Genomic DNA, 16,376 nt, shown 5'->3' with positions numbered 1-16,376 from the left:
TCTCGTGATGTTTTTATCTGATGTGCGCGTAACTCTGACGTGATTTCTGGAAGTTGTGAATATCGATGTGAACAATATCAGTATTAAATCCTCACCGCGTACCTCAACTCGACCTTAAAGAGAGGAGAAAATTCACTGAACTTACCGTGGAATGAGGAAATCCAAAGATTCCATGAGCTCCATGGTCCGATAAGTAGATGAAGATAGAATCGTTTTTGTCACTAAAAGGAAACGTGATGAAATAAACATAACGATGCTTACAGATATCTTACATGATAATGAAACTTGATTATTTTCCCATAACAGCATGTCCGTAAGACTTTTATTCAATTCATACCACAGCAATTTTCATTTATTACATTACAACACTTTTTACACCTTTCTCTACACATTTCATTTCATAATTTAATGTTTTGGAACATCCTGAGATTAAGTCGTTCCCTTACCAGCCTCTTTTTTCTCTCTATTGAAGTTAATAAGGCAAAGTGTAAACTCCTCTGCCCTGATGTGACAAAAACATTAAAGTTACAGCTTTACCTCTGACCATTACAAAGCACTGACACTGGAGACTCCGTCCAAAAATGTTACGTAAACATCTGTTTATCTGTTTTTCACCTCAGACAAATTGCCAGACTGCGTCCCATTCTGAGCACACAGCTAGAGCAGAGGTCCAGTGCACAGTATGATGACGTGGTCAAGAAGCTAGCGTCGGCATAGTAACCCTCGTCAAGTTACTTACACAAATAACTACAGAATTAGAACCTCACAAAATAAACCCAGTAATAACAGGGCGCATCAGCTAGCCTACCTATATTTAAATTTAAATCTTGAATGTAGTTAATTTGTCTAGAAATAGGTTTAATAATTTCTATTACTTTCTTTAAAACTTTCTTTAAAATTAATTAAAAATTTTCCTATTATTAAACTTTTAAAAAATCAGCTCTTCTTAAGCACTGTGTATTTGCTTCAGAAATGACAAATGTTTATTTTTTTCGATATGGTGAGGACGTGTCACAGTATCAGTCTTTTTAAAAACAACAATTTTTAATTTCCTACTTTTTTTTGACAAAAAGTAATCCTGAGTAAAATATTTTATTGCAACCAAAATCATATCACAAAGCCTGACAAAGACTATGATAAAGCACCAACAAAGGCAAACATGTGTTCTTATTTGTTGAATTATTATATTTAGATAACAATGTGTAGAATATTTGTAATAATTAGATTTAAAAAAAAAAAAATCTATATCTTCTACATCTACTGTATTTCTATTTCTAAAACCAAAGCAGCGCCCTGTGACTGCTTTATACATAAACCTTTCCCCAGATGGTTGTAAAGTATGCATTTTCCATATTTATTTCATTATTGTTTCACAATTACTTTTCTCTGCTCAGTAATAATGTTCTCTGGGCTTCAAAGCTCTGCATATAAAGCATAACATTTATATATAAAGCATAATGAGCTAAAGTTAAAATAATAAAAGGAATATAATACGCAAAGAATATTTCATTAAAATAACCTACAAATTGACGTGTACAGGTACTGACAGTAAGAGCTCTGTTTTATCTTTAATTTTAATAAAATGTTAATCCACTACATCGTACAACAGCTGTGTACTCCTGACCACCAGAGGGCACAATCTCCTGAGTTTTCGAAAACAAAAACACCATATGCAGTACAAGACTGGTTATCCAATATGCATCACAAAAACAGATTTTGTGAAACCTTGCAGAAAAATATAATGCATCGCACATTCTTTGTTGAGGAAGATGAATGAATGAATGAATGAATCATCTTGTGTTTAAAGTTTGGTACGAAGCTAAACTGAGCGTTTCTGTTACAGGCCGACGTGTGCCACGCGTACCAGGTCGCGCGCAAGAACGGGATTCCAGATGAACAGATTGTGGTGATGATGTATGATGATATCGCTTATAATGAAGAGTGAGTATTATAGATTAGAAGTAGAAGTAAAGATTTTCACATACAGTACATGGTCATTCCTCTGGGTCATGTGCAGTCATGGGGGGGAAAAGAAAGTACACCCTTCTTAAATTCTACCTTTTACCTACAGCACACCAAGACATGGCTCTGCTTGGGACATTCAGCCTAGGGGGCCGGGGCCGCCATTGAAATGGGATGACTCCAGGAGAAGTGCCTTTGGGGGGGGTCCTGTCAAGATTCCCCCTTGAAGCAGGTGCTCTAAGTGCGAATGTGCGAGCACCTGCTTTTCCATTGTTGACAGTAGTGACATCTGGACACGTGTGTTTTATTTATGTTTCTGTCATGTGTCCTCCCTGTTCTGTCATTGGCTGGGATTTCACGTGTGTCTGTATTGCCCTCAGCTGCTAGCAGTTTAGACGCTGATCATGTCTACATATATTCCGCGCGCCTCCCAGCACGCAACGCGGAAGATTATCGTAGAGTTAGATTAGTTCGTATAGTAGTCATAGTCATAGTCATAGTCCATGTTTAGAGTTAGTTCACGCTGGATTATCCGCTCCTGGTTCCTCGTCATAGTTCATGTTTCTCGTTTTGTTTATCGACCCTGTTTTCCGTGACCACGACCTTGATTCATGTTTAACCCTGTGTATGTCTGTTTGCCGATCGCCTGACCTTCACCTGTTCTGGATTACGTTTATGTATCATGTTTTGGATTTGTCTGCCTGTCTCTCTTTTAAAATAAACACTGTTCATACTGCACTTGCACGATACGTGACAGTCATATCATGATGGGTGACGGCCAGTTAGTGAATAAAATGAAGCAGTACCTTAAAAAAGAATTGAAATCCTTTCCAGGATAGATCATTTTAACAATGGAACACAAATACAAATTCATTACAGGTTTTGTTCTACAGCGAAACAAATGATTTACCGTTGCGAAGGTTGTATGATCAACGGAAAATATTATTCAACAGCAGCGTTTAAATGCGTACAGTGTGTCTGTTTAAAAATGTCTATTTCATTCTCTCTTTCTCTACATTATTTAGAACATACGTAAAGTAATGCTGAGTGAACTTCTTGGCGAATCACCCGACTCTGTGATAGTGAAATAGTTCATTTCATTTTGTTCAGTTGTATTTGTATAGAGCAGGGGAGTCTAATCTTATCCGGAAACAGCCGGTGTGGTTGGCTGGAGGCGCACCTGATTCCACCTGTTTAATCAGCTGTTCTGGGCTTTCAGTAGACTCAGGTGTGGCTTTTGATTGGTTGGAATGAAAACCTGCACCACACCGGAACTTTCCAGATTTCTTTCAGCTTTTTGGCCGAAATAATTTTCTGCAACCTCAAGCCTTGACCACCAAACATTTTTTTCAAATTCTAGATTTATAATATAGGACGACTGTAACATCTCAACATGTTATTGTGCCAGTAACATGTGTACAGTATGTGCATCGGAGGAGACTAAAGAAAATTCCTTGGCTTTACAGTCTAGTGGGACTTTTAAAAAAAGTCAGGAAGTGTTTGAAAGGGTGCATCTTTTTGAGTGCCTGTGCAGAAGCAGTGACTGCGTGAGTGGCATTATTCACACACACACACACACAAACACACACACACACACACACACACACTCACACACACAGCGCATATCTGATGTACATCTGGAGGAATAAAAATCACATCCACTATAACTGAAACATCAGAGGCAAAGTATCCCAGTCTGTCAGGTGTCCAAGTCAAACTGCAAAATGTTTAGTGATTTCATGCACAGTGGCATTAAGCACTTTGTTGAGCTTGGTCTCTCTCTTTAAAACTTGCCTGACCTCTGCTGGCAGGGAGAGGAAATGTCCAGAATCCTCACTAAAATATTTGTATATTTTTGCGCAGAAATTCTATTCGTGGAAACATAATCAACGTACAAGACGGCCCAAATGTTTATCCTGTGATTGGATTTATTTGTGTTGTTGTTTTTTTTAGTAGAATTAATCCTTTTGAACTGTCCATTATCAGGAGGTATCAGCTGAAAGATTTCTGGCTGTACTGTGTGGAGATTCTGGAGATCTGCTGTGAAGAAAACTAGACCAAAAAAAGCAATACAAAAGGTGGAAACCATCTCTATAAACTTTATTCATCAATTCCACGTCTAATTCAGATGACCTTTTAGTCTATATTCTATTCTAAGGTGTTCAATCAGGAACAGTAATGAGTTTTTCCCTATACATGACTCTGTTGAATTCTAGATTCTGATTGGTCAGAAGGTGTTGATTAAATTTCTATAACAGCAACTCTGACAGTAGCGCAGCTGCAAATCACAGGTTTGTATTAATGCACTCGTTCTTATAAGTTACTGTTTCTTTAGCACGTTTAATGGGACATTTACAGGGAACACTCTATATAAAGTGATTTAACATTCATGGAAGGAGTCTCCAGTGTGAGGACAGATGAACTGATGGTTTACGGTTTCTCAATAACATGACAAGCTGCGATTTTTGTCTTATTAACTTCAGAAGAGAGAATAAACAGATGCTGGTGAGGGAATGGCTGTTTACAGGCATTTTTACATTACACCTGTGATGTGCAGCTGCACTACTGTACTGCCAGCGCTGCTGTTATAGAAGACTTTTGACCAATCCAGGGCTATGATATAAACTATGATAACACGATGTGCGGCCTCTTCTAGATACACTGCATCATTTTTCCTCCCGATCTCCCTTATTTATAAAATGTTTAGATTATTTGTGTGTCTTTATATTTCCTGATCTCATAATCAGAATCTTTTGTACAACCAGGTGATTTATTTGGAGGCGTGTCATTCTGGATCAATGCTCCATACAGACTCTTCATCATTGGTGTCAAGGCTCAATGCTTGGTCCTCTTCTTTTCTAACTCTATACCTGCACGTCACCTGTCAGTGGTTTCAGTGTTACGGCCGAACGAGTTACAATACTTGTATAAATCATCTGTGTAGCACAGTGTTGTGTAAATACACTGATTCAACAAATAAACTTTTGTTTCTCTCCGAGTTCTTTATTGAGGTATTCTACAGGCTTTGGTATTGTGTGACTTTAGTTAGTTAAGGTTGGTAAAAAATTTTTTTTAACAAAACTAAAATAAAAAAAATAAGAATAATAAAAATATCGCTTTTAAAAGATGATCTAATCGAAATCCTCATATTATTGAAAGAGAACGTGTCAAAGAAAACAATCGTGGTGTCGAGTTCTTCAGAAAGTGATCTCCTGGCTCGCGTGAGTGATGGCTTCAGTGATGCTGATGGAAACAAACAAATTAGAAATACAATGAGAAACGACTGGACGTGTTTAATTCCAGAACAAACACTGACAAAGTGAAACTAATCCCATACCTCTCAACCTCCAACACACACTCACACAGATTCACTAAAACCTGCAGGTGTGCACGAGTGACAACAAACTGCACAGAGAGAGAGAGAGAGAGAGAGAGAGACAGAGAGAGAGGGAGAAAGAGAGAGAAAGAGAGAGGGAGAGAGAGCGAGAGAGATACAGAGAGACAGAGAGAGAGAGAGAGACGGAGAGATACAGGGAGACACAGAGAGAGAGAGACGGAGAGAGAGAGAGACGGAGAGAGAGAGAGATTAAGTTAGTATGATCTACATAACTATATATATAAAGCTCATTGAGGTTCACACACCAACAAATTTGAAACTTGATCATTAATAATAATTATTCATGTTAATGGAGTAATAAACTAAGAGCTGTTTGACACGCCTCGCTCAGACTCTCGGACGCGAGCGTGATCGCCGTGTTCTCACCTGCTCACTCTGTGTTCGTTTACAGAGCGCTGCTGCTGTGTGTTTTTTCTAGAATTCGACTGTTACCCATTTACATAAAATAGACATCGAATATGTATGCCTTTATAACGGGCTAAAGAAATGAAAAAATATATATATATATTTAAATGTGTTAAATGTTAGCAACCTTAGCAACATAGTTCAATCTCAGAAACAGCAAGTTATTAAAACATTATTCCATAAGATTCCATATACACTGTCTACATATTACTATTGTTCTCAAATGTGGACATTTATTTGAAACAGCGCCGCTCTACATGTGCCATGTGGCGTGATTATGATCTTTATGATGGTCACTGATTGTTTGAAAGGAAATTCAAGGCCCACAGAAGGAAATCAGGGGCTGATATCCTATTAAGTGTGAAAACCGAGACAACATGGAAAGACGTTGCAATTGGGAACATAACATGAGAATACTGGGAACGTCAAAATAGCAGACATTTTTAAACTGAGCTTTTTTACACCTCGTCTTTCCACACAAAGCCAATGAAATATCAAAGCTCATGCACAAACCATGACTTTCAGCATGTGCAGCTTTTAAATGGGGTCTGCAAAGCCCCTAATGTCACTCACATGTGTAGATTGGGCTTTCTGATGACCTTCTGAGCATGCAGACCGATAGAGAACAAGTCTCTCTGTTTGTTTGCCGAATTTCATGTGACTGTGAATAATATATCTAGAGATATTAAATCCTCGTCTATTTCATTTTACCACTTTACCATTTCACCGAAACATACGAGTTCAGCCATTAACTCATACTGGTTGCTTGATTTGGTGATGCAGGAAATCTTAGATACTGTATGAGTTTATTTATTTCACAAAATAAAAGCGTTAATTAGTTTGCTAACGTTACTAATGATGTGTTACTGCGGACGTCAGGGGAACATCGTGCAGTGGAACTTTAATATTAATGTGTTTTTCTTGTTCTTGTTACCTGAAACGATCTTTAACATTCTTACTTCATTACACTTCATGTCATGATCATCAAACACACACACACACACACACACACACACACACACACACACACTGTACGTATATATTCATACCGGCTCCTCTTCCCAGTTGAAGAGATTTTTCCTGAAATGCTCAGCCACGAGTTTGAGTTCGTACGTCCGAGTCACCTCACGCTTTTCAGTCAGAGCTCGTGAAGCGTTTGTGCGCTCAGCGATCTTCTGCAGCGCTTCATCCACTGTCTTCCTCTTCTACAAATGTAATCACAATATACAAATTTAATCATATAAAGACGTCTAAAGTGACTTTCTAAAATACAAACGTCTTTTCACGTTACAACATGCCATACATCACAATATCACAACATTTTTTGACATAGTGACTAATTTCATTACTGAAATAACAGTCATAAACAAACACGTGTATGCAGCATGTGGGGGCGGGGCTTACCATATAACGGGCCTGGCTTAGACATGATCCAGAGGAGCATTTGTTATATTCTACTGTTACACAGACTAACGCTGGTCATATTCATTTACTAAATCTGCTGGACATAAATAAGCTCCACTGAAATGTAACTCGAAACAGATAAAATAAACACTAAGGCGTGCCAGTCTTTACTGAAACATGCAGTCACTGGCAGATGGGATGGCGGAGGAATACAGCTTTTGGGGACGTGCTGTTGTAGGAAAATAATCAAGTTTTCAGTAGTAACAGAGACCCTGCTGATATAATATCGGGTTATGTTGATGAATAATAGTCAGGATACGGAAACAGTGAGTGTGAGTGCTGAATTAATTCAGGAATAAGGACTGTAAATAACGCAGTGCCGTGGGAGTGGCGTACTCACTCTTTTAAGATCATCATATTGTCTTTCCAGGGCCTGTCTCTTTTCCGGGTCCTGCTCGTTTTTAATCCTGTTTTCTTGGATTATCAGTGGAACTTGTGTAGTGTCCACCACATCGGACACTTGAACGTTCAGGATCTGGGACGTGTAGGTCTCGCTGACGAAGCGAGGGGAATCTCCAAAAAATTCACTCAACATTACCTTCAGCATTCCCTAAATCACGTAGAGGAAAGAAGAATAAACATGACATCACACTAGAGGAAACACTCGAAGCATTTAAACATCGCTGTGTGTTGTACATACCTTGTCCCCATAGTTACATGGCGTCTCAGTCACTCCTGCCTTCCTCGCGTCTTTACTCACGTGTTTCTGCAGGTAGGAAAACTGCTCTCCAAACGACGTCACTGTAAGTTTTACCTTCAGAGTGAAGTGAAGAAAAACAGGACAGAATGAATGCTGTCTAATTCAGATACTTTACTAATATGGAAGAAATCAAAGTACACCTTTGTGGTGTAAAAAACACTTTATTAAAGAATTAATTCCTGGAATAACTCCATAAACACTGACCGTGTCCATGTGCTGCAGCCAGTTAAAGGTGAAGATATTAGAAAGAAAGGTATTTCTTTTCTTGTCGAAGAAACAAGCGTAGGTATATTCATCAGGACTGCACGAAGAAACTGCATACACTGAAACAAAAGGATAAAAGCCTTTCAGACACGTGAGAAGAACGTTCCTGAACGTGTCCGGACTATGACTTTTCAGTAAAGAGATATGGTACGAACCGTTGCTGTCAGACAGCTGATCCAGCATCGATCCCGAATGACACGCTTCCAAATAAATGACCATCTGCAAACATCCAGCAGGTTTACAGAGGATCAGCAAAACACACACACACACAAACAAATGTAAACACACACACACACACACACACACACACACACGAGAAAATATAAGCATTTTAACGTTTTAGAGTTATTAACATATTCACAGTTTATAAATGAGAGAGCTATGGAGGGAAAATGTATACAGAACAGGTCCTGGTCACGTCAACGCTGGAATACAACTCCCAGACTACAACACGGACTACAAACATGGCCGCCAAGGACTACAGCACCTGAGATGGAAGAAAGAGCTGTTTTGAAACAGATTACAGTCGAATTACCGTACAGCCTGCTGAGGAAAGTTTAACTACCCCGTCTACATTAAGTGAAAAGGTGGATAACTCTGATACTGTGGAGTTTGGGCCAGCGGGTACAAAGTCACTGTAGTAGTAGTTGTGGTAGTTTTGGTGCTAAAATCGATCTGAAAATGTCGATAATGGAAATAAAATGAAGATGGCTGTGAATGATCTGAACATGATCTGAAAACTGTTGACATTTTAACATGAAGTGTAACTATAAACTGATAATAAGTATGACATAAGAGGGAGAAAACATTTAAGGGCAGGACGGTTGTAGAAAAATAATCAACGCCGTCTGTCTAATGAGAATCCAACAAGAGCTGTGGTATAGTCTGTGATCTGCTCTCTTTATTTTTAATGGAACAGAGAGATGAGAAATGAACGACAGGACACAAGAACACGGAATGAAGAAGGAGATTGTAATATTTAAACCTGGCTATTTCCCGTCCTAACCACCAGAGGGCACCCTCCCCAAAATTCTGACCTGCTTCTACTGTTACTCCACTCATTTCTTGTTTGCAGGCTGTACCATTTGCACGCATTTACATACCTTCCCAAATAACCCTCGCTTGTATTCCATGACTTCCCGAATGCCACACATGGAGCTGTTCCTCTCTCAAACTGATGTTCTTCCTGTAAAATGCCCTTCCGCCTATCCAATCAATAGTTAACCCATTGTGTCTGTTGTGTGTCGAGTGTGAAATATACTCTGTTTTTCTGTGAATAAATCAGACATCTTGCCACTTGAACTGTGTGTCTGGTGCGGTGAGTGTGTAGCGGGGCAAGGCCGCCGTCTTCTTGTGTACTTTCGTTTTTCTCTCTTCTTAAGAATCGTAACCTGAAGATCACAGTTCCTAACACCTGCTCATAAACCTTTTGCACATGGATTCTTATGGATTCCTCTGTGAGCCCTGGGTTACGCAGAAGTGCTGAAATGTAAATTAGGAGCTGAAATACGTACCTTTGAAAACGTGCGACTCTTTGACATGGCCTTCACTGTGTTAATGAGATCATGTGCATAAAGCTGGAACAGGAAATAAAGATCTTTATGTTTCATGACCTCCGTAGTGTACGACTGTAAGGATCTGGTACTCTGACTGAAAATAAGTTTCTTACTGATATTCAGTTTCATTCAGACATCAACACAACTTAACACAGGGATGTTACAACTGTACGACACGGCGTGCTGCGCGTGTCAGTGTGTACGAGCTCGGAATACGACCCCGAAGAGAGAGAAACTTTACTAAACTCACTGTAGAATTAGGAAAGTGAAAGATCCCTCTATTTCCATGGTCTGATAAGTAGATGAAGATAGAATCATTTTCACCACTGAAAGAGGAAAAAAATATTGAAATAATACAAAGATATTTGTAATAATTGTTGACAAAATGTGATGTTTATTCTACAGGGTTCTAACGTTTTGGAGAGTGTAGATGAGCTTTTTTCCGCTTTAGATTCTTAACTTCATCGCTCTCGTAACGAATAGTGATGCAAATCACGCAGAAATACCCCACAAGACCGATCGTATGTTCCGGTTCCGATTCTGGAGGGAGATGAGTGGAAAACGGCTTTAAGCACCAGCTCTGAATGCAGAGTCTACAGACATGACCCCCCCGGACTACACTTCCCGAACACACAGACTCTGCCATGTTCACAGTCACTGGACTTTAACCATGCACACCTGTTCACAATTACTCCTGCACCTATATGAACAGACCACAGACATTCAGCCAGCTGCAATGTAATGCTCAACGTGTCCTGCTGAAATTCCCCCGTTGATCCTTCTCTATCATAATAATCTCCATCTCTGAATCGTCCACATCTCTCTCTCCTCTCCACTAATAGCTGGTGTGTGGTGGGAGTTCTGGAGAAATATGTCTGTCATCATCACCCAGGTGGAGGATACACACTAGTGGTGGTAGAGGAACCCCCCCCCCCCCCCCCCACTATATAAAGTGCTTTGAGTGTCTAGAAAAGCGCTGTATAAATCTAACTGTAAGTGTAAAAACGTGTGATTACCTGACCTTACTAAGTCATTCATTGTGTATTGTTTCTCTGGTATTAGGATCTTGCGCTCTACCTGGTTTTTTTTTTTGGATTTAGGATTTGCCCTGTTTGTGTGGTTTGCTCACTGCCTGATCTTTTTTATTATATCTTTCCCTTAAAATTTCCACTTGTCTGCCTGTTTCCACAATAAACTCTCGCAATTGCATTCCTGATTTGGAATGACACTCCTACAAGCATGGGCCTCTATAAGCTCTTGTTGCAGTTCCCATTTCTGACCACTAGGTGCAATAACAACTCTATGGAGCTACGTGGGGCAGAACACAATCATATAACATCTAGAAAGGAGAGCAAATGCACCGTCAGATTATATCTGTTAAATAGCAACTATATTTAAATGCGTCACTCGGATGGTTTGACCGTGACATGGATGATAGTGTCAGGCACGCTGGACTGAGTCGATCGAGCGCATTAATATAAAGCTGTGATTTGTAGCTGCACGACTCTCAGAGCTGCTGTTATAGATCATTAATCAACATTGTCTGACCAGAATGAAGCTAACAGAGATGCTTTCTACCTTTGTATGACTTTTTTTCTTCCTGTTTTCTTGACAGCCTCCGAATCTCCACACAGTACAGACAGGAAGTTCTCCGCTGATACCTCCTGATAACGGACAATTTAAACAGATTAATCCCACTTTACAAAAATAACCTAATTAAAGTATTTATTTATTTATAAATGTTACAGAGCACATTACCTCTCCAGTGTAGTCCTTCAGAACCCCAGGGTAAACATTTGGGCCATTTGGTACGTTAATTATGTTTCCAGGAGTGGGATTTCTACACAGAAATATCATATAGACAAGTAATATAATTATCTTTAATTAACGCTTATTCATTATATAAGTATATTATACATAATGTATAAAATATAAATGTAAGCAGTTTCTTGGTCTGATTTAAAGCGGCGGCGCTTCAACATGATGAGATGAAAAGACCACATACTGGGAAATAATGGGAAGAAAATATAAGTCTTTCGATCCAATCAAAAATGAGTCCAATCAAATGACGCTTATGAACTGGTTCTTTTTAGTGAATCAAAAACATACAACGCAAGCATTGTAGCCCAATCACGAACAAATGACTCTTACTAGCTGGTTCTTTTAATGAATTGAAGCATTTGTATAAATTTATATGCAGGTATATTATGTAGTATTATAGTTTATGCTGACGTAATCCATCCAATCCAGCTGTCATGGTCAGTGTAAATCAATCACACAGCAGTCCTTATTTAATCTTTATAGACCAGTATAAAAATGTGTATGTGTTGAATATGTAATTCAGGCTTTAAATGCACAAAAACTACGCTTGCTTCAGTGTTGCCACCCCATAAACAATTTTCTAGTCCCGCACCTGGCCCTTGGCGGACATGTCTGTAGACCCCAAATGGTCTTCATCAGAACCAAAATGGATGCCCTGGGAAAATTTCTCTGTAATTCAATGCTTTTTACATTTTCGTGTACGTTAATCTGAGTTTTTTTTTTCTCACTGTTTGGCGCGGCCCACTTCTACTGCAGAGCACTATACTCACTGTTCATTGTAAGCGATATCATCATACATCATCACCACAATCTGCTCATCTGGAACGCCGTTCTGGTGAGCGACCTGGTAAGCGTGGCACACGTTGGCCTGTAACGGAACATAACATACGTAACATAAAAACAAATCCAAAATATATGATATAACACATTAGCATTACTAACACTAAATTTAAGCCACTGCATTTAATATTCACACCTGCACATCATAGTCTTCCCAACCTTTAGAACCTGCTGCCAGGAGAACCCACTGTTTGCCCCTGCTGGCCATGCCGATGTTCCTACAAAGCAGAAAACTGATAATTAGGTGTTACTGAGTCAGCAAGAGTAATCACAACACTAAACATAATTCATTACATTTAATAACTCAGAATCAGAGTTTCTGTGTTTTTATCATGTCTCTCCGGTTTCCTCCCATCTCCTAAAAACATGCCAGTAGGTGGATGAATGAGTGTGTGAATGAGTGTGTGAATGAGTGTGTGAATGAGTGTGTGAACACTAAATGGTTAATATGTATAGCATGATAGATAACAAATGTGTATGTGCATGAGAATTGGTGTAACAACGGAACAATGATAGACAAACATTGTTCCCCTGACCTCGAGTACATGTCCGTAAGATGTCGGCCCTTTTTTCTACCGAGAGAGCTTACAGTGGTGATTATCACGGCTGTGTATATTCCACCTGATGCCAATGTGAACACGGCGCTCTCTCTCCTGTTGAACACCATAAACGAGCAGCAGAGGGCTTACCCAGACGGTGTTCACATAATTGCAGGAGACTTTAATAAGGCGAACTTGAAGACTGTACTCCCGAAATTCTATCAACATGTTAAGTGTTTTACTAGAGGGGCGAACACTTTGGATCATGTTTACTCCAACATCAAGCACGCGTATAGAGCCATACCTCTCCCCCACCTCGGCCAATCAGACCATCTCTCCCTCCTGCTCTCCCCTGCCTACACCCCCCTCAGACGCAGTGTCACGACCACTATAAAGACTGTTACCACCTGGCCTGATGATGCATTCTGCAAACTACAGGACTGCTTCGAACAGACAGACTGGGACTTGTTTGAACATCAAGAGCTAGAAACATTAACAGGAACGGTACTGGACTACATCAAGTTCTGTATCGGAAATGTGACTGTGGAAAAAAACATCCGGGTTTTCCAAAACCAGAAACCATGGATGACCAAACAGGTCCGCACACTACTCAAAGCCCGCGACGCTGCCTTCAGGTCTGGTAATAGAGCTCTGTACAGAGCTGCCCGTGCCAACCTGAAAGGCGGTATTAAGGAAGCTAAGGCGGCCTATAAGAGGAGCATAGAGTCCCACCTGTCCAGCAAAAATAAACGGGAGGTGTGGCAGGGTATACAGAACATCACAAACTACAGAGGCCGTGAGGCGACAACAGGAGTCCTGAGTGCGATTCTGGCAGAAGAGCTAAATTGCTTCTTCGCTCGCTTTGAAACATCACAACAACAGCACTCATCTGCTCCAGCCCCACCTCCACCCTCATCTGGCCCCCGTACCAGTCCAGCCCTGCCTCCATCCCCATCTGGTTCCTGCACCACTTTACTTACTGTGAGGGAACACGATGTTAGACGGATGTTTCTGGCAGTGAACCCCAGGAAGGCTGCTGGCCCAGACGGTGTACCTGGTAACGTGCTCAGATCATGTGCCCACCAGCTTGCCCACATCTTTACCAGAATTTTCAATCTCTCCCTGGCCCAAGCAGTCATCCCGCCCTGCCTAAAATCAGCCACAATCATTCCAGTGCCAAAGAAATCGCCCACCACTAGCCTGAATGATTATCGTCCTGTAGCCCTCACTCCAGTTATCATGAAGTGCTTTGAGAGATTGGTTCTTCAGCACATCAAGGACTACCTCCCCCCAGATTTCGATCCTTTTCAATTTGCTTATCGTGCAAACAGATCCACAGAGGATGCTATCGCCGTAGCTGTCCACTACGTGTTGAGACATCTTGAGCAGCAACAGAGCTACGTACGGATGCTTTTTGTGGATTACAGTTCGGCTTTTAATACAATAATTCCGGACATTCTCGTCACCAAATTGGTCACCCTTGGTCTCCCCCGCCTCACGTGTGCCTGGATAAAGGACTTTCTGACCAACCGGTTCCAGACAGTGAGACTCGGGCCCCACCTCTCCTCCACTCGCACGTTGAGCACAGGTTCTCCACAGGGCTGTGTGTTGAGCCCCCTCCTGTACTGTCTCTACACATATGACTGTAGACCAGTCTACAACAATAATATTATTATCAAGTTTGCTGACGACACCACAGTGGTCGGACTTATCTCAAAAGGAGAGGAGGCAGCCTACAGAGAGGAAGTCCTAAACTTGGCAGCCTGGTGTTCAAAGAACAACCTGACTCTAAACACCAAGAAAACCAAGGAACTTATTGTAGACTTCAGAAAACACAACACGGAGCTGGCCCCCCTCTTCATCAATGGGGAGTGTGTAGAGAAGGTCCACACCGTCCGGTTTCTTGGCGTCCTTATCTCTGCTAACATCTCCTGGACGGACAACATCACAGCGGTCATCAAGAAGGCTCAAACGCGGCTACACTTCCTGAGGGTTCTCAGGAAGTACAATCTGGACTCCAATCTGCTGCTGATCTTCTACCGCTCGTCCGTCGAGAGCTTGCTGACATACTGTATCACGGTGTGGTACGGTAGCTGCACCGCAGCAGACAGGGAGAGGCTTCAGAGGGTAGTAAGAGCAGCACAGAAGATCATTGGCTGCCCTCTCCCCTCCCTGATGGATATTTATACTTCCCATTGCCTCAGCAGAGGAAAAACTATCATTAAGGACAGTTCTCACCCTGGCTTTGATCTGTTCAATCTGTTGCCCTCAGGGAGACGTTACAGGTGCATCAAAACAAGGACTAGCAGATTTAAGAATAGTTTCTTCCCAAAAGCTATTACCATGATAAACAAACACATGTACTGAGTCCACAGCATATGTATATATTGTCACAAACTGTGCATTTCATAGTACCTCCGCCATCCACCCTAATATCTATCTATCGTGCATATATCTTGCATATATTGTATATCTTGTTTATTTATTTTGTTTATTTATCTTATTTATTTATCTGTGTATTATCTGTTTATTCTTCTTGTGTATTGAATGTATATGTTTGCACGGAACAAAAAGGAGTGGCTCTTAATTTCATTGTACATGTGTATAGTGACAATAAAAGGCATTCATTCATTCATTCAAATGTAATCACTGATCAATTGCAGAGGGATAAGAGGAATAAAACACCTAGGGACACGCTGTTATTGGAAAATAAATCACACCACCCCGTCACTCAGTATTTTCCTGTAACACCAACACACAAAGGGTTTATTACTTCTATAACACTCTGTAAATGAGTTGTTGGGACACGTGACCGTTCATCTTAAACTTACACTCTGTAATAAATTGTAAAGCTGAACGTTCTTTCAGTTCTTTTGAATTGATTATTGGAGCTGAATAAAAAGTAGGAATGTGTTGGTTCTCACCTGTTTTCTCTCCGGTGATGGCTTCAGCTCAGTGTTAGTGTGAGTGTCCTGGAAAGGTGCGTCAGGAGATTTTATATCCAGCAAACCATCCACTTTCACTTCATCTCCCAAGCTATCAGCAGCTTTTGATTTCGTCATACCTGGAAACACACCTGGTCATTAAATACGGCTGGACGAGTCTAATCCACACTATTACACACACTAATGTCACTGGACATGTCTAACGATACTATATTACGAACCCTCTGTACCTTCTGTACGTCTAGAAACCATATACAGTAACGTTTTTACATTTTTGTCAGTGTAGTAAATGCTACATGTAATAAATGTGAAGTTCAGACACTAAGATATAATCTACACCCCTCATCACCCCCACCCCCTCCCCCTTCTGGGAAGATTTATTTTCAGACTCGAGCTTCTTTGACTCTTTTACTTTCTTAATCAGGGTCAGTATCATGTGTCACTCTTCAGTGCAGTTCAGTGTTTCCACAGAAAAAGACTCTG

General features: G+C 40.6%; 1 protein-coding gene across 1 annotated transcript; it reads right to left on the bottom strand.

Annotated features, from left to right (window-relative positions):
• Window positions 1–4,944: 4,944 nt before the first annotated feature.
• Window positions 4,945–16,007, bottom strand: LOC108261802 (legumain). The gene is made up of 14 exons (XM_053685012.1): window positions 15,873–16,007; window positions 12,546–12,627; window positions 12,340–12,437; window positions 11,507–11,588; window positions 11,327–11,412; window positions 9,999–10,074; window positions 9,707–9,769; window positions 8,348–8,411; window positions 8,133–8,251; window positions 7,869–7,982; window positions 7,569–7,778; window positions 6,814–6,969; window positions 5,300–5,367; window positions 4,945–5,205 (listed from the first exon to the last, which is right to left on the bottom strand). The coding sequence occupies exons 2-14, from the start codon at window positions 12,615–12,617 to the stop codon at window positions 5,160–5,162; spliced, it is 1,254 nt and encodes a 417-aa protein (XP_053540987.1). The 5' UTR covers window positions 12,618–12,627; window positions 15,873–16,007; the 3' UTR covers window positions 4,945–5,159.
• Window positions 16,008–16,376: the final 369 nt, after the last annotated feature.

Source organism: Ictalurus punctatus, chromosome 13, assembly GCF_001660625.3.
Source record: "Ictalurus punctatus breed USDA103 chromosome 13, Coco_2.0, whole genome shotgun sequence".
Lineage (NCBI taxonomy): Eukaryota > Metazoa > Chordata > Actinopteri > Siluriformes > Ictaluridae > Ictalurus > Ictalurus punctatus.
This window is presented reverse-complemented; position numbering and strand designations above follow the sequence as displayed.